Source organism: Neolamprologus brichardi, chromosome 18 (genome assembly GCF_056152115.1).
Source record: "Neolamprologus brichardi isolate AB-2024 chromosome 18, ASM5615211v1, whole genome shotgun sequence".
Lineage (NCBI taxonomy): Eukaryota > Metazoa > Chordata > Actinopteri > Cichliformes > Cichlidae > Neolamprologus > Neolamprologus brichardi.
The window spans coordinates 22520241-22536616 of NC_142121.1; the positions used below are offsets into that span (position 1 = coordinate 22520241).

Here is a 16376-nt window from a genome sequence, read left to right on the forward strand (position 1 = left end):
TCTATGCACCGTGTGTGTGCGTGTGTGTATTTGGTATACCTTGGCCGTGACCGGGCCCGTCGAGGGGTGGCAGGAGGAGGAGGAGGTGGAGGAATGCTAAGTTCCAGGCAATCATGCAGAGAAGCAGGAGGGCCCATATAGTGTAAACATGTTTTAAATAAACAGGAACCAGCGTAATGCCCTTTTAATTGATTCATTCTGTGCTTTGCTGTTTACAGAAGGGCCTAAATATGAGCCTCGTAAGGCAGATGCCTTGTGTTTATAAGTGATTTGTTTGGTTCAAACAATAACAGTTTGAACGCCAAACGTAGTTGTGGATCAGCCCTGATGGGATGTGCTGTAGTACTCTCTGGCACAGCAATTTCTCTTATGTTTTTCATGTATTCTTTCTTTCTCTACATCACTTCCTTTGTGCATGTGTGTTTCTCCATTTTAGGGGAGAATAAAGGAGCTAAAGCAGCTCTCTACAGTGCCCCACTGTCTCCTCTTTGCAATTTGCAGGCCGGCCAGGGTATGCTGGTGCGTCTGTATGTGTGACTGAAGTTTAAATTGCAGCCACAGTGTAATGATATGGTGGCATGGCATTGAGGGGTACTCCAAAGGGAGGGCGGGGGTTGGTAATTAAACATATGCCGACACAGACACACACAGAGGGTGAGACGCGCACACACAGACACACACAGTGAGGCAGAGAAAGAGAGCAAAGCTAAACACATCCAAGTGGGGTAGTAAAAGCTAATGAAGGCTCAGCGCTAGGCTGGCACAGACAGCCATTTCATGTGGTGAAGAGGAGAAGAGGAGGAGGAGGACTGGGGCAGGCTGGGGAGCAATAAGGCAGAGCCTTACTCTACAGAAAGTTAGGCAAACCAGATGATAAACTATAATTGACACCATGCATGAGCGTGGTTTTTCAATATCGTTTGTCCCAGGGTCTGCCAAATCATTGTCTGTGCAATAGAAAAGGCAAACAATGGCATTAACACATTAACAATAAAACTAACACTCGCGTGTAGGTAGCTTATGATGGAACTGAAGTAGTTAAGTGTCAGCTCAGGACCTTGTGGGGAAATCAAGACCTCGGTTAATGATAACAGGATAAATGATAAAAATGTTAGTAGCATAGAAGCAATACAAATACACAATAACGTGTATCATTTGCCTTTTTAGACAATATCCAAATCATCGTGTCATTACGAGGTAAAAATGTTTGGTTCCATCTTTTGATAATAAACCAAAGTTTGCAGCAATGTTTCTCAAACACACTTCCGCGCTCACAGTGTGGCCAGCGATGTGGTTTCTTTAACGCTTTGTTTTGGGGTTTGTTTGTTTTTTAATGAAATTTGAGCTTCAACATGTTTTTTTTTTTTAATTCGTTGCCTGTTCATCTGTCTTGCATATGCTAACTAGGGGTTTCTGTTTGTCTCAAACCAAAGTCTGTTGCTCGTTTTATTACAAACAAGACATCACTTAGCATAAGTCAGAGAAGGTTTGACAGGGACTACGTAACTATTTTGTTTTTTAAACAACAGAGAGAAAAAAATAATCTGAGTTTGGTGAGATTTACAAGCTTCGATGAAGAGCTCACTCTTAAGCTTTAATTTCTGAAATATTATCATTGTCTACGGACTTGGAGCACTGGAAAGGAAATCTTTATCTCATTATCTGATTTCTTTTTCTTAAAACAAGTGATACAATCTGCTAGTTTGGTAACATGACTTCATCTGTCATCCTTTTGCAATTATCTCGCTGAACGGCCACATTTCTCTCTCTTTCGGGGGAACTTAGTAAAACACGAAAATTAAGTTGCTATTCTGGAAACCTTCGCAGTGCATCCCTTTGCTGTGGTTTGGGAGAAGGCCGTAAAGCTCTGTGTGTAGGTTCAGTTTTTCTTTGAGAACTTTGGGGTCCACATGCTGTACCCTGCACTATACAAGCAAACATGCCTTCTCTGTTGGCTCCCGTAAAAAAAAAAAGGAGAGAGAAAAAAACCCAAAACACTGGTGGGTTTTAAGGATTAATTTCAAAAGCACACTAACACATTTCTGTGCTATTCATGGTTTGTGGTTTCAATTGGTGTTCCCTTAAAGAGGTCGTATGGAGGCCTGCTGTAGTTCAGTCTCTACAGTTTATATATAAAGAAAGTGATTGAATTCAGGAATAGAATTTATGGGCTAATTTCACAGTCATGGATAAAACTTTGTTTTAATCTCCCATTAAACCTTCAATGGACAGATTTACATTAAGATATAACCCTTATTTTGCAACCCCCAACCACCACCACCTCCTTTTTTTTGTCAGATAGCGTCTCTACTTTCTGCAGTTTGCTTTAACTTTGGAAACTAATGAAAGCCAATAGGGGAACTGTGATGACAGAATGGCCCTGTGGACTTTTTACCAACCAAATAGAGAAGTTGAGGAACCGCAAGTTGCACTCTGTGACCTAACTTAAAGTATGTGTGAGGTTGTGGGTGTAAAGCCATGTAAATGACATTAATGGTATTTCAGTACTGTATCTAAAGGCTATAATGCCTTTTACTTTCCAATTCTTCAAAATAGCTTCACATGTAGGGTGACAATATTTAGGATTTTCACACCAAGCATCACAATGAAGAAGAGAAGCGATTTAAATGACTCTGAAGGTAGCACGTGTGTGGTTTCAGACTTCTTGGTCTGAGTATTTCAGAAACTGCTGATCTACTGGGATTTTCCCGCACAAACATCTCTGGTGTTTACAGAGAATGGTGTAAAAAAAAAAAAGAGAGAGAGCATCAGTTCTCTGGGTGAAAACGTCTTGTTGATGCCAGAGGAGAATAGCTAGAGTGCTTTGAGCTGATGGAAAGGCAGTAACTCCAATAACCACTCATTACAACCAATTCAGAAGAGCATCTCTGAAAGCTGCAGAAGACCACACTTAACGCCAGTCCTGTCAGCTAAGAAGAAGAACTGAGGCTACAGTTCTCACAGGCTTACCAAAATTGGACAACAGAAGATTAGGAAAAACACTACCTGGTCCGATAAACCTCAGTTTCTGCTTCAACATTTAAATGGTCGGATGAGAATTTGGCATCAACAACATGAAAGCATGGATCTGTTCTGCCTTGTACCAGCAGGTCAGGCTGGTGCTATAATGGTATGGGTGATATTTTCTTCACTCTGGGCCCCTTAATACCATCTGAACACTATTTAAACACCACAGCCCACCATGTTCATCCCTTTATAATCACAGTGTACTCATCTTCTGACAAACTCATACAAAACAAAAATAAACATTTATTCAAACTTGTAAAGCGTGATCCAGTGATGCAATTAGGGTGTTGCTTTTTTACAGTTTACATTAAACTTACAGGACGCCCACAGATGGGGTGTGGTCATATGTCAGGTTTAGCAGCTTAAACCACCCAGCCAAAGTCATTACAGGAACTAATCGTTCCTTTTAAAGCCAAACACTCAAATCACCATTACCAGTTACCTGGCTACCACAAAAAGGCAGGGAGATCACCATTATGACATTCACACCATCACATCAAATTGTGGCTAATTAGCAACTTAATACAGCATATATAAAGTACTACTTACAGATAAAGTATCACTGCATGGATACCAGTGGATGCACGTGTTAAGTTTAGTTCTTTGGCCTCAAAACGGCTGTTAAAATGAAACCATTTGAATTTTAGCAGAGAAATCTATACTGGACTGTAAACAATAGTTTTCTGTTTGTTTGTTTGACTTATAAAGAATATAGTAATAAAACTATCACATGAGAATGTAGTAGAAGCATAAAGTAGCATACATACCTGTAACTTGAATAAGTGTACTTAGTTCTGTGCCAACACTGTCATCAATCTTGGCTTTAGTTTATTTAAATATTTATCTTACTGAGTGTGCTGACTAGATTCTAGTGGATCTGTAATATTAGCCAGCAGTGTATATAACATACACTGCTGGCTAATCATTAACAAAAAGCCAGTTTTCTGTGCCCATAATAATGATTCTATTAATTGCATTTTTAACTTTAGGTATAAAAATAATAATTACATTAATGTACAGGCCGAAAACACATGCCCATAGTGTTACTGTAATTGCAGGTACTGCATGAACCACTGTTTAGTTCTGTGCCAAAATAAATAAATAAAATTATTGCTGAAGAAACAAATATGCATTTGCGAGCAGTGGGGAAAAAATAGAACTTTGTGTGGCTGCACTCACAAGTTCAAAGGTGAGAGAAGTCCTCAGTGAATGACTCCAAAGCTTGAAATGATGTGGCTGAAGAGAAAATTTAGTACTTACTTTTTTAAAATAATGGCATGGAAAGAAAAAAAATGGGTCACTGGCATTATTTACTGGATCTCCACATGCCAAGAATACGAACATGCTTTAATGAGTGAATGTTCCAGTTGCACGTTTAGCTCTCTGGCTTGAGAAGATTTAATTCCCTGCTGGATGCGCAGAGGGTTCAGTTATGGAACAGCACGTACCGACCCAAAGCTATGCTACGGAAAAGAAGAAAACCTGCATTCTAATACTGGATCTTGAGTCCTGTCAGCACTTTTATTTCAAATCCCACAGTTAGCTGTACCTGACTGCATGCTGCCAGTTCTGTTTGTAGTTATATTGCTCTCTGCTGGTCATGTTGTAAAATGCAATACAGACCCTATATATTTAGGAAATACTTAGAAAGATAAAAAAGATGAAAACCATTTGATAAAACCACACATTACAGACATGATTATAGCAAATCACATGCCCACTACGAACTGCCTCATTGGTCAGTATTTCAGCATCACTATAAAGCTGACACAGAATTAAAGTCCGCTTCATATTTAGGGAAAAACTGACTAATGCTCGCCGACAGCTTACACCCAAATGCTAAACTTATTCTAAAGACCTAATTTCATATTAGTGTTAGGTTTGGCAAGGGTTACAGAATTATTATTGCTATTAATATCATACAAAAAAGAAAGAATATGAAAAAGTAGTTCAGTTTTTCCTTCTCTGTTTCTCTCACTGCTCCTCTCCTCGTCTGTCAGCCTTCCTGGGTGGTTTACAAGTGTGCTCAGCTCACGTACAGTATGCATGCGCATGTTTATTTAGTCTGTATAGAGGAACAGAGCTACGGCCTCCGCCAATTTTCTTTACACTGAGAAAATATGCTTTTGGACGGGTGGAAAAAAGGGGAGCGGTTAAACAGTGACAGGGCCAACAGATACAAGACTGCGTTCTTCTTCGGATCAAACACCACCAACAATCGACGCCGTGAAGCCAGCACCTAAAAATGCCGCTGTGTCTTTTCGGTAACTGTGATCTTTGCGTGGCGTGACAGCGTTGAAGCCAACTTTGGTGTTTCAAAGAGGAAACTTGAACTCAAAAACCCCAATTTTCAGTTTGTTTTTTTCTAGTGTTTTTCAGCCAAGTATTGAACCCTTATCAGTATGAACAAACAAATGTGGAACAGAGCTGGCTGCTTGAAGGGAAAGCCCACCCTGAAGTCTCTGCAACATGTGCGAGACATTCTCCGCAACAGTCACAAAGTCATGAGAAAAATCTGAATAAACACGCACAAAAGGTATATGAAAATAACAAAAGCATAAAGTCACAGATGCTACTGTTTTGTTACATTATTTCACATTCCCGTGACCTAGCCTGTGTATAACAGGATGTGCATTTACAAGAGCTCGTGCTCAGTTTTGGGACAGACATGTGTGAAGTGATAAAACATCATCACCGAGTGAGTCAATTCAAAGAACATTTTAATGATGTGCACTGTCAGCTGGTTCATGGTTTATTTTGTAGTTTAAAGCTTGAAAAAGAGAAACAATGTGTTATAGCTTTAAATATATGTGTTAAAAAGAAGAAAATGTGGATGAGGATGTGTGATACTTTACTAACCCCCCTAAATGTTTTTGTAATCAGGCAAAAATCACACCTTTGTGACAATTTCTAGCTTTATGTAAATGACGAGGGCATACTTGGACTAAGTGCACACAGAGACAAGGTTTCTTTACATTTTTTCTTATCTTACTTGGTCCACTTGAGGCCACTGGGGAAGTGTTGAGCTGAGGACTATGGCTGTGAGAATGGATGGACTGACAGAGTAAGGGGAGGAAAAGGGGGAAGGAGAACTGCTTGGAGAGGAGAGGAGGGAGGAGGGAGGAGGGTCTAGAGGTTTAGGGGATGAGAGGGAAAAAAAAGGGAGGAGGGGAATACCACCCACTAAGCCAGTTGTGGAGAGGTTCTGGGGGTTGGGCTGCCCACAGGAAACAGTTGTGGCTCCATCCCAGGCCTCACACCAAGCAGCCCTGGGCCACCCAGTCATCAACAGACAGACCTACCAAATGGCCTGGACGCTCAACCGACAGGGATTTGTTTATTTTTCATCCTTTGGTGGTGGGGGGGAAATTGTTCAGCGCAAGCTGTTTATTAGAGCTTTGATTTGTCATGTGTCAGCGTTCGCTCGTGGAGAATGTGTATACATAAGTCTAGCTTGTGTATAGTTAGGAGGTTTGGAAATTGAGAGGGTGTGGGCACGTAGCGGGGAGGCTAAGGGGCGAAAAAGAAAAGAGAAAAAAATGGGAAGCCTCCCACACTGAAGGCAAGGCTGAACTGCATTATGGGTCATTCTCCAGCTGTCCCTGATTGTTGATGTCACGGAGGACTGAAATGTTGTGCCTGGTTTGCAGTGAGTGTGAGAAGAGAGGCAGCGTGTGGATAAACACTGGATTCTTGTGGTCGCAAGCATGAAATGCAATAGGCTAAATAGATCAGCTTTTAGCACATTTGGGGATCACTGTGGAATGATCAGGGATGTGTTCACGGACTGGAATATCTATAAATGTAATATTAAAAGAGGCCTGTTTGGTTTCAGTGATGTCATGATAATGCCGCTATTGTTTCAAATTAAAAAATAGCTTCCCACTGAAAAAAACTGCAATTATATTTGTTTGCAGCATTTTATTATATTTTGTATGGATGTACCAAATAAATAGTCCAATATCAGCATGGCTGCCATTGGACTATGGAAAACAAGACTACAGTTTGTACTTGTAATGTCTCTAAATTTGTTGTTTAGGTTTCATTGGTAATATTCCTATGATCTAAAAAGTATTTCAAAATTTAAAATAAAATTTTGCACAGAACAGTGTTTTATGTGATCTACATGTAAACATGTGTTCTGTGGTTCTACAGTAGCTCAGTTGTTAGCCTGTTCATGTTAAGATAACAAAATCACTGTGTCATAGTGCAATGTTGTATTGCTGAAAGTCTAATTACTCCATAATGTGGCAAATGTGAATTCTGAGAAATGCATCGGTCTGTTTTCTGTCATTATTTTTAATTTCACATCTCATAGTGATCTGTAGCGAGTTAAACTCTAGGCTGCACTGCTATCAGGTTACATTTGAAGCGAGTGGGAGTAGTCTGGACTTTCTACCAAATAAGTAGATACAGTCCTGTCAAAACTAACTACACTCCTACTCTTTCCAAAGGAATTATGAGGGTAAGTAACAGCCAGGTGCTGCCAATCAAATGCATGTGTCATTAATTAAGCATCTGCAAGTGTGACCAAACTATGAAAATAGGAGTTTTGGTAGTTTGCTGGTCTGGAGCATTCAGGTGTGTGTTAACACAATGTTACAATCTTCCCAAGAGCGGACATCTCAGGAAATTCATCCCAAGGTCAAGGTCATGCAATGCTCACAGAAACTGCAAAAAATCCAAAAACTACATCTCAGACTTTACAGGCCTCCGTTAGGGTATTAAATGTTGAACTGCGATTAGAAAAATACTGAACAAATAAGGCTTGTCTGGAAGATTTGAAAGGGGAAAGTCTATTCTCTCTAAAAAGAACACAGCAACACGACTTAGGTTTCCAAAGTTGCATCTCAACAAACCACAAGAGTTGTGAAACAATGTCTGTTGAACAGAAAAGACCAAAGTGGTGATTTTTGGTCATAATGCACACTGAAAACCAAACACAGCATATCAGGACAAACATCTTACAACAATTGCAATGCACAGTGATGGAGGGGTGATGAGTAAGGATTGGTTTGCAGCCACAGGACTTGGGCAGTCACTGAGTTGATCACGACGTCCTCTGTATTCTAGAGTCAAATGTGAGGCAATGACAGCTAAAGGTTTGCCAAAATTACAGCATACAGCAGGACAATGATCCCAAGCACAGCACCAAATCCACACGAGAATGGCAGAAAAAGAAAAGAACAAATGTGTTGCAACGACCCAGTCAAAGTCCAGATCTCAGCATGATTAACTGATTAAGAGAGCTGTGTGTAAGAAATGCCCGAGGAAAAAAATGAACCAAAACAATGTTGTAAATCAAAGGGCTACAACTGATACGTGAGACAGATAAAGTCATGGAGAAATTTCTTGCTAAACGATTGCTGGTTATATAATGATTTTATATCATGTTTATTTTCAGTTTCAGTTAAGGTTTAGAAAATAAAATTTAGTTGAGTTCAGGATAAATATCAGTGATGAGTATTTGGTCATTTTAACTTTAATTCTTACATTCCTTTATTATTAGCATTAGCTTTATTTACTATAGCCCACGGTTGTTATATATATATATATATATATATATATATATATATATATATATATATATATATATATATGTATATATATATATATATATATATATATATATATATATATATATATATATATATACACATATATATACACACATTTAAATCCCGTACTGTATGATGTGTATTTCTTGTAAAGCACTTGTCTATTAAAATAAATGTTACTAGCCTGCTTTTCTGCTTTTGTTTGCTTGCGTGGATAAAACACAACATTTCAAGTCAGCAACATCTTACCGAGCTGGTCTGGTTGAATTAGTGTATCGAAGTTCTTCCATTTGCACAACTGTAGCGGTTCTTCCTAACTTGTCCGATGAGTGGCAGTGTAACATCGATTTAAATACCACCTATAAATCCGTAGAAGAAGAACGCTGGCCTCTATGAAATGACGAAGACCAATCAGATTCTTAAATACTCGGAAATAACGCCAGTTTAAATTCTGGGCGCTGTTGAGTTTGGTACGGGTAAAAGGTAAGTGTGATTTTTATCTTGAAAGAAACTAAAAATAAACATATGGAAACGACTGACGGTTTGGTTTTATCAAACTTTACGTTTCCCTGAAAAGGCGACATATTTTCACAGCGACGACAGCACAACTGGTAGAGAATGAGTTGGATACTTAATACGCTAACGTTACCTTCATTATTTTCAGCTTTTTAAGAAGGCGCTATCATGGAGAACAGCCTGTCCCGACTTCTCGTTGGACTCTCTGTCCAGATCAGCCGCAGTGATGGTGAGCTCATGTTGCATTAAATCCGTTCGTATTATGTGTTTTTGTACTTCCCGTGTGCGGTAAGTTAGCTCAGGCATGCTTTTTTTTTATGTACGTAAACTAGGTCGAGTCCATTCGGCCACGGTGAAATCCGTTGACAAGTCCACAGTTATGGTTGAGTGGCATGAGAGGAACATGTGCCGTGGAAAGGGGGTCAGTAATGTCGTAACTGAGGTGATATCAACCAAGTATACATTAATATATCCTATATGCTGAGTCTGCTTCTTCTTCTGTGTTTTAGATTGATCTAAGTGAGTTATGTATACTCAATCCAGAGGTTTTGGACCCTATAAATTCAATCACAAGCTCAACTCCTGACCCACCGACTCATGTTCCAGAAAAGGTGAGTGCTAGCCTACATTGTTTTTTCTCATAATTTATTACATTAACCTTGCTGTCAGTCACCAGATGACAGCAAGGTTAGATGATCCTGCTTCCTTGTGTAGCCTCTCCTGTGACATTAAGTTGACCCTTATTTCAGGTAAGGATGCATGTGAGTTGAATTTGAATGTTCAGTAGAAGCCTTATGCTGTATGAGGTGTAATCCAAAAGGAACACAACTGTAGTTGTAAATGAAGACTTCCCATGAGCAAACCTGAAGCAATGCTCTACTCCACACGTTGTTTTATAAGTGATAAATAACTTTATTTTTTTATTTTGCACCTCATAGTACATCATCTGGATTTAAAAATCTCCCCCCGCTTTTATACTGTTTGATGTAACTACATGCAGAATGATGTTCTAATAACTTATATTACACATAAGTACACGGTGCTTCTTATGAGGGAGTTAAGTGGCTGACTGGACTGAGCATTATACAGTTTTCTTTCTGTTTTTTTCTGTAGAAATACGAGGGTCGACTGCGCTCCTCTAGGATTCCTGCACCTTCCTCCTGTATGTAAATATTGAGTCTCTGTGTGTGTCAGGTGTAAATGTTAAGTACTGTTGCCTAATGGCTTCTTTCCTTCCAAAAGCTTCTACTACAGCAGTCACCAGGACTGAAGAGTCAGGTCGGCACGGCGTGCATGTTTTTTGTTAAAGCAAATCTGTCCTGTTTTGGTTATGGGTGCAAGGGCGAGGAGTGACAGTCCTGCAAGAGCTGAACTCTGCTCCCAGATTTTAGATGTACATTAAATTAATGATAAAGCACAAGGGGTGCAAATCAACACACTTAGGTGTTGGGTGATTGTATATGCATATGCAACAATGTTTTTTTGTTTTTTGTTTTTGGTCTCTTCGTCCTTAAATTCTGCCTGTTGAGAAATAAGATTGTGCTATAAAAAGGACCGCTGATTGTTATCACTGGTTGATCAGTTCATTGGAGAATAAACAGTGCATGTACAGTGGCCTAGAGTCATTTTTTTAGGACTTAGAACCATTTTAATGACCAGCACATTAGTGTTTCATATCTTTGTTATTCACTTAAAACACACTTTTCTACCACCGTGGATGTCTAATTTGGTTGTTCTGTTTTTAGAAAAATAAGTGGTGAATTTACTGTTGGTGTCACTTGTGTTTTGCCAGACAGCCTCGTACAGCTTTGCTTTTGTTTTGTTTTGTTTTTTTTCCTCTTTCTCCTCCATTTTACCAGTAGTGGCTGTCTTAATCCAGATTGATAATGCTGCTAATAATCAGTCTGAATTGCATAAACTCATATTTCAGCAGTTTGACTTGGTTTTGTGTCACTTTCAGTTGCTACTCGGTCCCAGGCTCGGCAGACATGTATGTTTCAGGCCCCAGGTTCTGTTCAAGGACCAGTCTCAGCTACAGAATCATTTTCAGCTAACCCAGAAACCATACATCCCGATCTACCCCCATCATCAGTCCTCAAAAACTCTGGTTGGTTGTGATTTACTTATTCATTTAAGACAGAAAACAAAAAGATTTGTTCAAATGCATAACGCGGTCTAATAAGAGCCACATCTGTTTCATTTAACAACATGTTGTTGTTGGTGACCATGCCATATGCATTTGGTCATCTGCAGGGTACAAAGTCATATCATGTACCTGTTAAAATGTATTTGAGTAAGTTTCTGAGTACTTTAAATGTATGAAGAAATATTTTGGTCTTTTCCTTCTGTTAAATCTGAAGTATATTTGTTTTTTGTCATCTAGTAATTCCGAATCAGCAGCGTAAAAGGAATGATACACAACCAGCGACTTTGCAGCCTTTTGTTCCTGAGGCCATAAAGCAAAATGATGAACCTGAGAAAATGCCTCCTCCATCCACAGTTAGAGGTATGTAACCCATTTTATTGGTATTAGGTGTTAACGTCTCATTTATTTATTTCAGTGTGTATATTGTTTTTTTGTTTTTTCACATTTCAGGCAGAAGGAAATCTGTGGCTCCTGTGGAGTTGAACAAAGGCAATAAAAGGCTCTCTTGTGTTATAAAGCCCCCAGATATGCAAACCAAGAGGGGAAAGGTGAAAGATTTCTTCAACCATTATTCCTTTTTTTTTTTTTTTTTTTTTTTTTTTTTTAAATGTAAATTGTTTTAAACATGAGCAAAACTACTCCTCATTTTGTTACAGTACCTTTTGTTTGCTTGTCTTTATAGTTTCTGGAAGGTTCCCGGCCCAACCAGAAGTTCTTTGAGATGATTCAGGATTTCAGAGCGACTTTGGAAATCACACCCTTATCAACTACTGAAACGGTAAGTTTGAACATGGACTTACAATGTTCCGTCCAGAAAGTTTTATTGTAGCTTTGCAAACTGTAGCACAGTCATTTCTCTGCACATCTCTTGCCTTTTTTAAGATTGAGCCCCAAAGGATTTGTGTGTGCGTTCGCAAGCGGCCCTTTAACAAGCAGGGTAGGTCAGGAATAATTTGTAGATTCTCTATTCTATCGTCTGAATATAAAGGAGTAATTAAGGGAGAGAAAACAGTTGCCATGTTTATACACTAACTCCGATACTCTTGTGTATTGTAGAGATTAATAAAAAGGAGATTGATGTGGTGTCTGTACCTGGGAAAGGTGCGTTACTGGTCCATGAGCCAAAACACAAGGTGGACCTCACCAAGTACTTGGACAATCAAGTCTTCCACTTTGACTACTCCTTTGATGAGACCGCCACCAATGAACTTGTCTACAAGTAACTACCTCATTTTTCCTTTAATTAAGCCAACAGTGGCTCTGATTGTACATTTTCTAACTTAGCTTTTTCAACTGGGACATTGACCAGTACAATGGAGACTCGATGTATACTTTTATACATGCTGTAATTTTCCTGTTAATGTCATGATGACTAAAATTCTGATTTTCCTTTAGGTTCACAGCTAAACCTTTAGTCCAGTCCATTTTTGAAGGTGGTATGGCAACATGTTTTGCCTATGGCCAGACAGGAAGTGGTAAGACTCATGTAAGTCTCCACTTGATCTAAGACTTTGAGGGGTTTGTTTGGTTGGTTTGTTGTTTGTTGTTTGTTTGTTTTGGGGGGGGGGGGGGGGGGGGGGGGGTTGAAGCACAATTTTGCAAATGTGGAATTTATTCAAAGACTTATTTGTTTTTAAGACAATGGGAGGTGATTTCACAGGGAAGCAGCAGAACAGTGCTAAAGGCATCTACGCATTAGCAGGTAGGACCTTAAATGAAACAACTGGATTTTGTACAAAAAACAGACTTTGTCATAATTTGAGTCTATTCACTTCTAGCCCAGGATGTTTTTGCCTACCTCCACCACAGGAGGTATGCTAATTTGGATCTCTCTGCCTACGTCAGCTTCTTTGAGATTTACAATGGCAAGGTAGGAAAACGTGAAGGGAACACCCTTCACTCAGAAGATATCTATTGAATCCACGTGTTCAATTAATCCATATAACAAACTAGACCTTTATTTATTTATTTATTTTTATTTAGGTGTATGACCTGCTGCATAAGAAGGCCAAGCTGCGTGTTTTGGAAGATGAACGACAACAGGTTCAGGTGGTCGGCCTCGAAGAGATCTATGTGACCTCAGCAGAGGAGGTCATCAAGATGATACAGATTGGCAGTTCGTGCAGGTAGTTTAGTATCAAAAATGTGTTTGATGTTTCCTTGTGCATTTTTCTTTGTGGCTGAAAGAGCACAAAAACTTATTAATTACCCATTAGTGTAGGTAGGCAAACTCTAAGTTAGAATCTCACTGTCTTTTCCAGAACGTCGGGCCAAACCTCAGCCAATGCCAACTCATCCCGCTCTCATGCAATCCTTCAAATTGTTCTTCGGCGCAATGACCGTGCTACCACGCTGTACGGCAAGTTTTCACTGGTCGATTTGGCTGGCAATGAGCGTGGTACAGATGTCAGCAGCAATGACCGGAGTACTTTAGTTGAAACTGCCGAGATCAATCGCAGCCTTCTGGCTCTCAAGGTAAGCGATAGTTAATTAAAAGGCAGAAGTACTCTGTTTTCTCTCCATTAAATATGTATGCACAGCAACTCAAAACGCTGGTGTTTCCTCTCTTGTATCCTGTAGGAGTGTATCCGTTCACTGGGAAAGAACAGTGATCACATTCCTTTCCGAATGAGCACTTTGACCAAAGTCCTCAGGGATTCTTTCATTGGAGAGAAGTCCAGGACCTGCATGGTATGTTACCACACCAAATTTGACTTCCTCTCAGCATTGGATATTTTGAAATCCACATCAAATAATTTTTTTTCTTTTTCACAGATTGCTATGGTGTCTCCAGGTATGACCTCATGTGAATATACAATGAACACATTGCGCTATGCTGATAGGTATGTATTTAGCATATGAAGCTCTGAATCTGTGGGCTTTTTGGTTTTTTTGGGGGGGGTTTTCTAATGGGAATTCTCAGTCGCCTTATTGTATGATGAAGCTTGAAACATTTTCTGCAGAGTGAAGGAACTTAATGGCAATTCCAAAGCCAGTGAAGCACCTAAGACACAGGAGCCAATGAATAGCTCCTCAGAAGAGGTAAGCTTGCACAGCATGAATCCAGTTATAACCTGTGTGGAAGTTTCTCAGATTTAACTTTTTTTAAAACTTTTTTCACTCTTTTTGTGATGTAGGAATCAGTTTTGGATACCAGTGTGTATGATGCCATATCTCAGGTGGCTGCGCTGGAGGAGAAAGTTTATTCAGAGCTCAAGGTAGAGTTTTCCTAACTTTGTATGTTTTTTCCAGGATTCAAGTTACAATGTCATTTTATTTTTTTAAATTGGTAATTTCGCCTATTTTTTTTTCACTCAGAGGGCAGGTGACCTCGTACAAGAAATGGGCCAAATCTCATACAACATCGAGGAAGGACTCCCCAATCTGGTTGATCATTCCAAAAAGTTATTGGGTTTGTACCAACCAAAATATTGCTTGATTTGTTTTGTTAATGTAATGTACTAAATCTGCTTGCTCATTACACAAAACTTTACCCCTTCTAACACAGCTCCAGCCTTTTTTCTTTTGTTTGTTTTTTGTTTTAAATAAAGGTGCAGACTCAGACAGTTTAAAAAAAGAAAAGAAAAAAGAAATGTCTTAAAATTCTATTCTTTTTAATGGCCACCAGGGGGCAATACCTAGGGCTTGTAAAAAGAATTTTGTTATTATAGAAAGAAAAACAGTTTCCAAATGTGACCTCTCTAAACACTTTCCTGCTGTATTTAGTCATTATTTTCAGGGTGAGCTTGGGAGAAAAACGATTAAGTAATGGTCAGAAATGTAGGATTGTTTCAAGTAGTTAGCCAATGAGCATGCAGTTTGACGGTCCAATCTGCCCTTTTCATCATATCTGATTTTTTAAAAACCAAGATGGTGATGGAGAAAATGGCTTGTCTTGAGGATTTAAAAACGAGACAGTGGGTTACATCGGCCAAGTTCATGTTTTGTTTTCTTTAATTTTTTTTAAGTGTATTTAAACAAAAACAAATGTATAGATGCCAAACAGTCATCTTGTTTTGTCAAAATTGAATGTATCTTGTCGTTAAGTGATGACGTGATGAATCCTACTTCCGGGCCTAAAGTAGTCTGCGTTTAATATGGCTTTTGTGTTGTTAACATGTTTAATGTTTTGTATTTTCTTCTATTTAATCTCAAAAAGCTCCTAAAACAGTCAGTGATCACTGTTGACCTCCCTCGGCTTTTATTACCGCTAATCATTTATTTAAGCTCAGTTTTTAAAACCTTAGGATGCAACTACAGCCCAGTCCATGCAGCAGTATATGAATGACTAACCTCGTATTGTGGATGGATTATCTCAGTTATTCTCCTGGCTGAAGTTTGGTCTTTTTACAGCATCCTGCCATGCGATTACATTTGTTCCTGACCACCGAGAACACTCACGTTAACTTTTGTGATCGTTTGATATATGGACCTGCAGCGGAGTTTAGGCCCAGACACGGCTAGTGACGTCAGACTTAACGACCGGATAGCCTGACAAAGGATTAGGAAGAAAGGATTTACTTTGGTGTGCTTTACATTCATTTGTTTCATCCACAGAGACAGTGATGGCTTTGCAGTCTGCTGTGGATCAGGAGCGATCAGCGAGGCTGAATCACTAAATCAAGTAGAAAACCTTCTCTTCTGAATAACGAGCTGTTTTATTAGAAAATTGTGTTTGTTCTTACTATATTTGTTTCATTGTAGTAACTTCTGTGTATTCAATAAAATGTTTTTGAACACTATTCATTAAATATGTGATTTTATATATTTTAGGAAGACAGCTCATTTCTAGTGCAGAATTGGATACATGTACATTAAAAAATCGAGACAAGTTTTGGAGGGCTCATTCTTGATGGAAATGGTCATTGAAGTTGTCTATGCACCTCATTAAATAAATTATACCACCACTAAGAATGCAGTATGATTTCTTTTCTGCATCATAGGTGAACATAGTTCACCTCTTTCAAAGCTATGATTCAAATTTGAAATTTCAACAGAATTGATTTATTCTTGGTCAGATGTGGCTCTGTATAAATAATTGAATGACTAAGTTGATGGTTTCTGTTTGTTTTTGAGTTGTTTTTTTTAACAGCAAATAGCTGCTATAGAATATTTTGCTTCTATTATTT

The 16376-nt window shown here is 38.9% G+C and overlaps 1 protein-coding gene across 2 annotated transcripts; it reads left to right on the forward strand.

Annotated features, from left to right (window-relative positions):
• Positions 1-8948: 8948 nt before the first annotated feature.
• Positions 8949-16161, forward strand: kif2c (kinesin family member 2C). 2 transcript variants are annotated; one of them, XM_087832177.1, is made up of 23 exons: positions 8949-9068; positions 9250-9330; positions 9434-9522; positions 9611-9712; positions 10215-10263; positions 10344-10379; positions 11062-11208; positions 11485-11607; positions 11698-11795; positions 11930-12025; positions 12130-12184; positions 12304-12466; positions 12643-12733; positions 12886-12949; positions 13026-13117; positions 13231-13373; positions 13509-13722; positions 13828-13938; positions 14023-14090; positions 14211-14289; positions 14385-14465; positions 14566-14659; positions 15805-16161. In XM_087832177.1, exons 2-23 carry the CDS (start codon positions 9270-9272, stop codon positions 15864-15866), a joined length of 2118 nt encoding a protein of 705 aa, XP_087688303.1. In that variant the 5' UTR covers positions 8949-9068; positions 9250-9269; the 3' UTR covers positions 15867-16161. The 2 variants fall into 2 exon arrangements, with proteins under 2 accessions (XP_087688303.1, XP_087688302.1); XM_087832176.1 differs by lacking the exon at positions 10344-10379 and having other exon boundaries at positions 8950-9068.
• Positions 16162-16376: the final 215 nt, after the last annotated feature.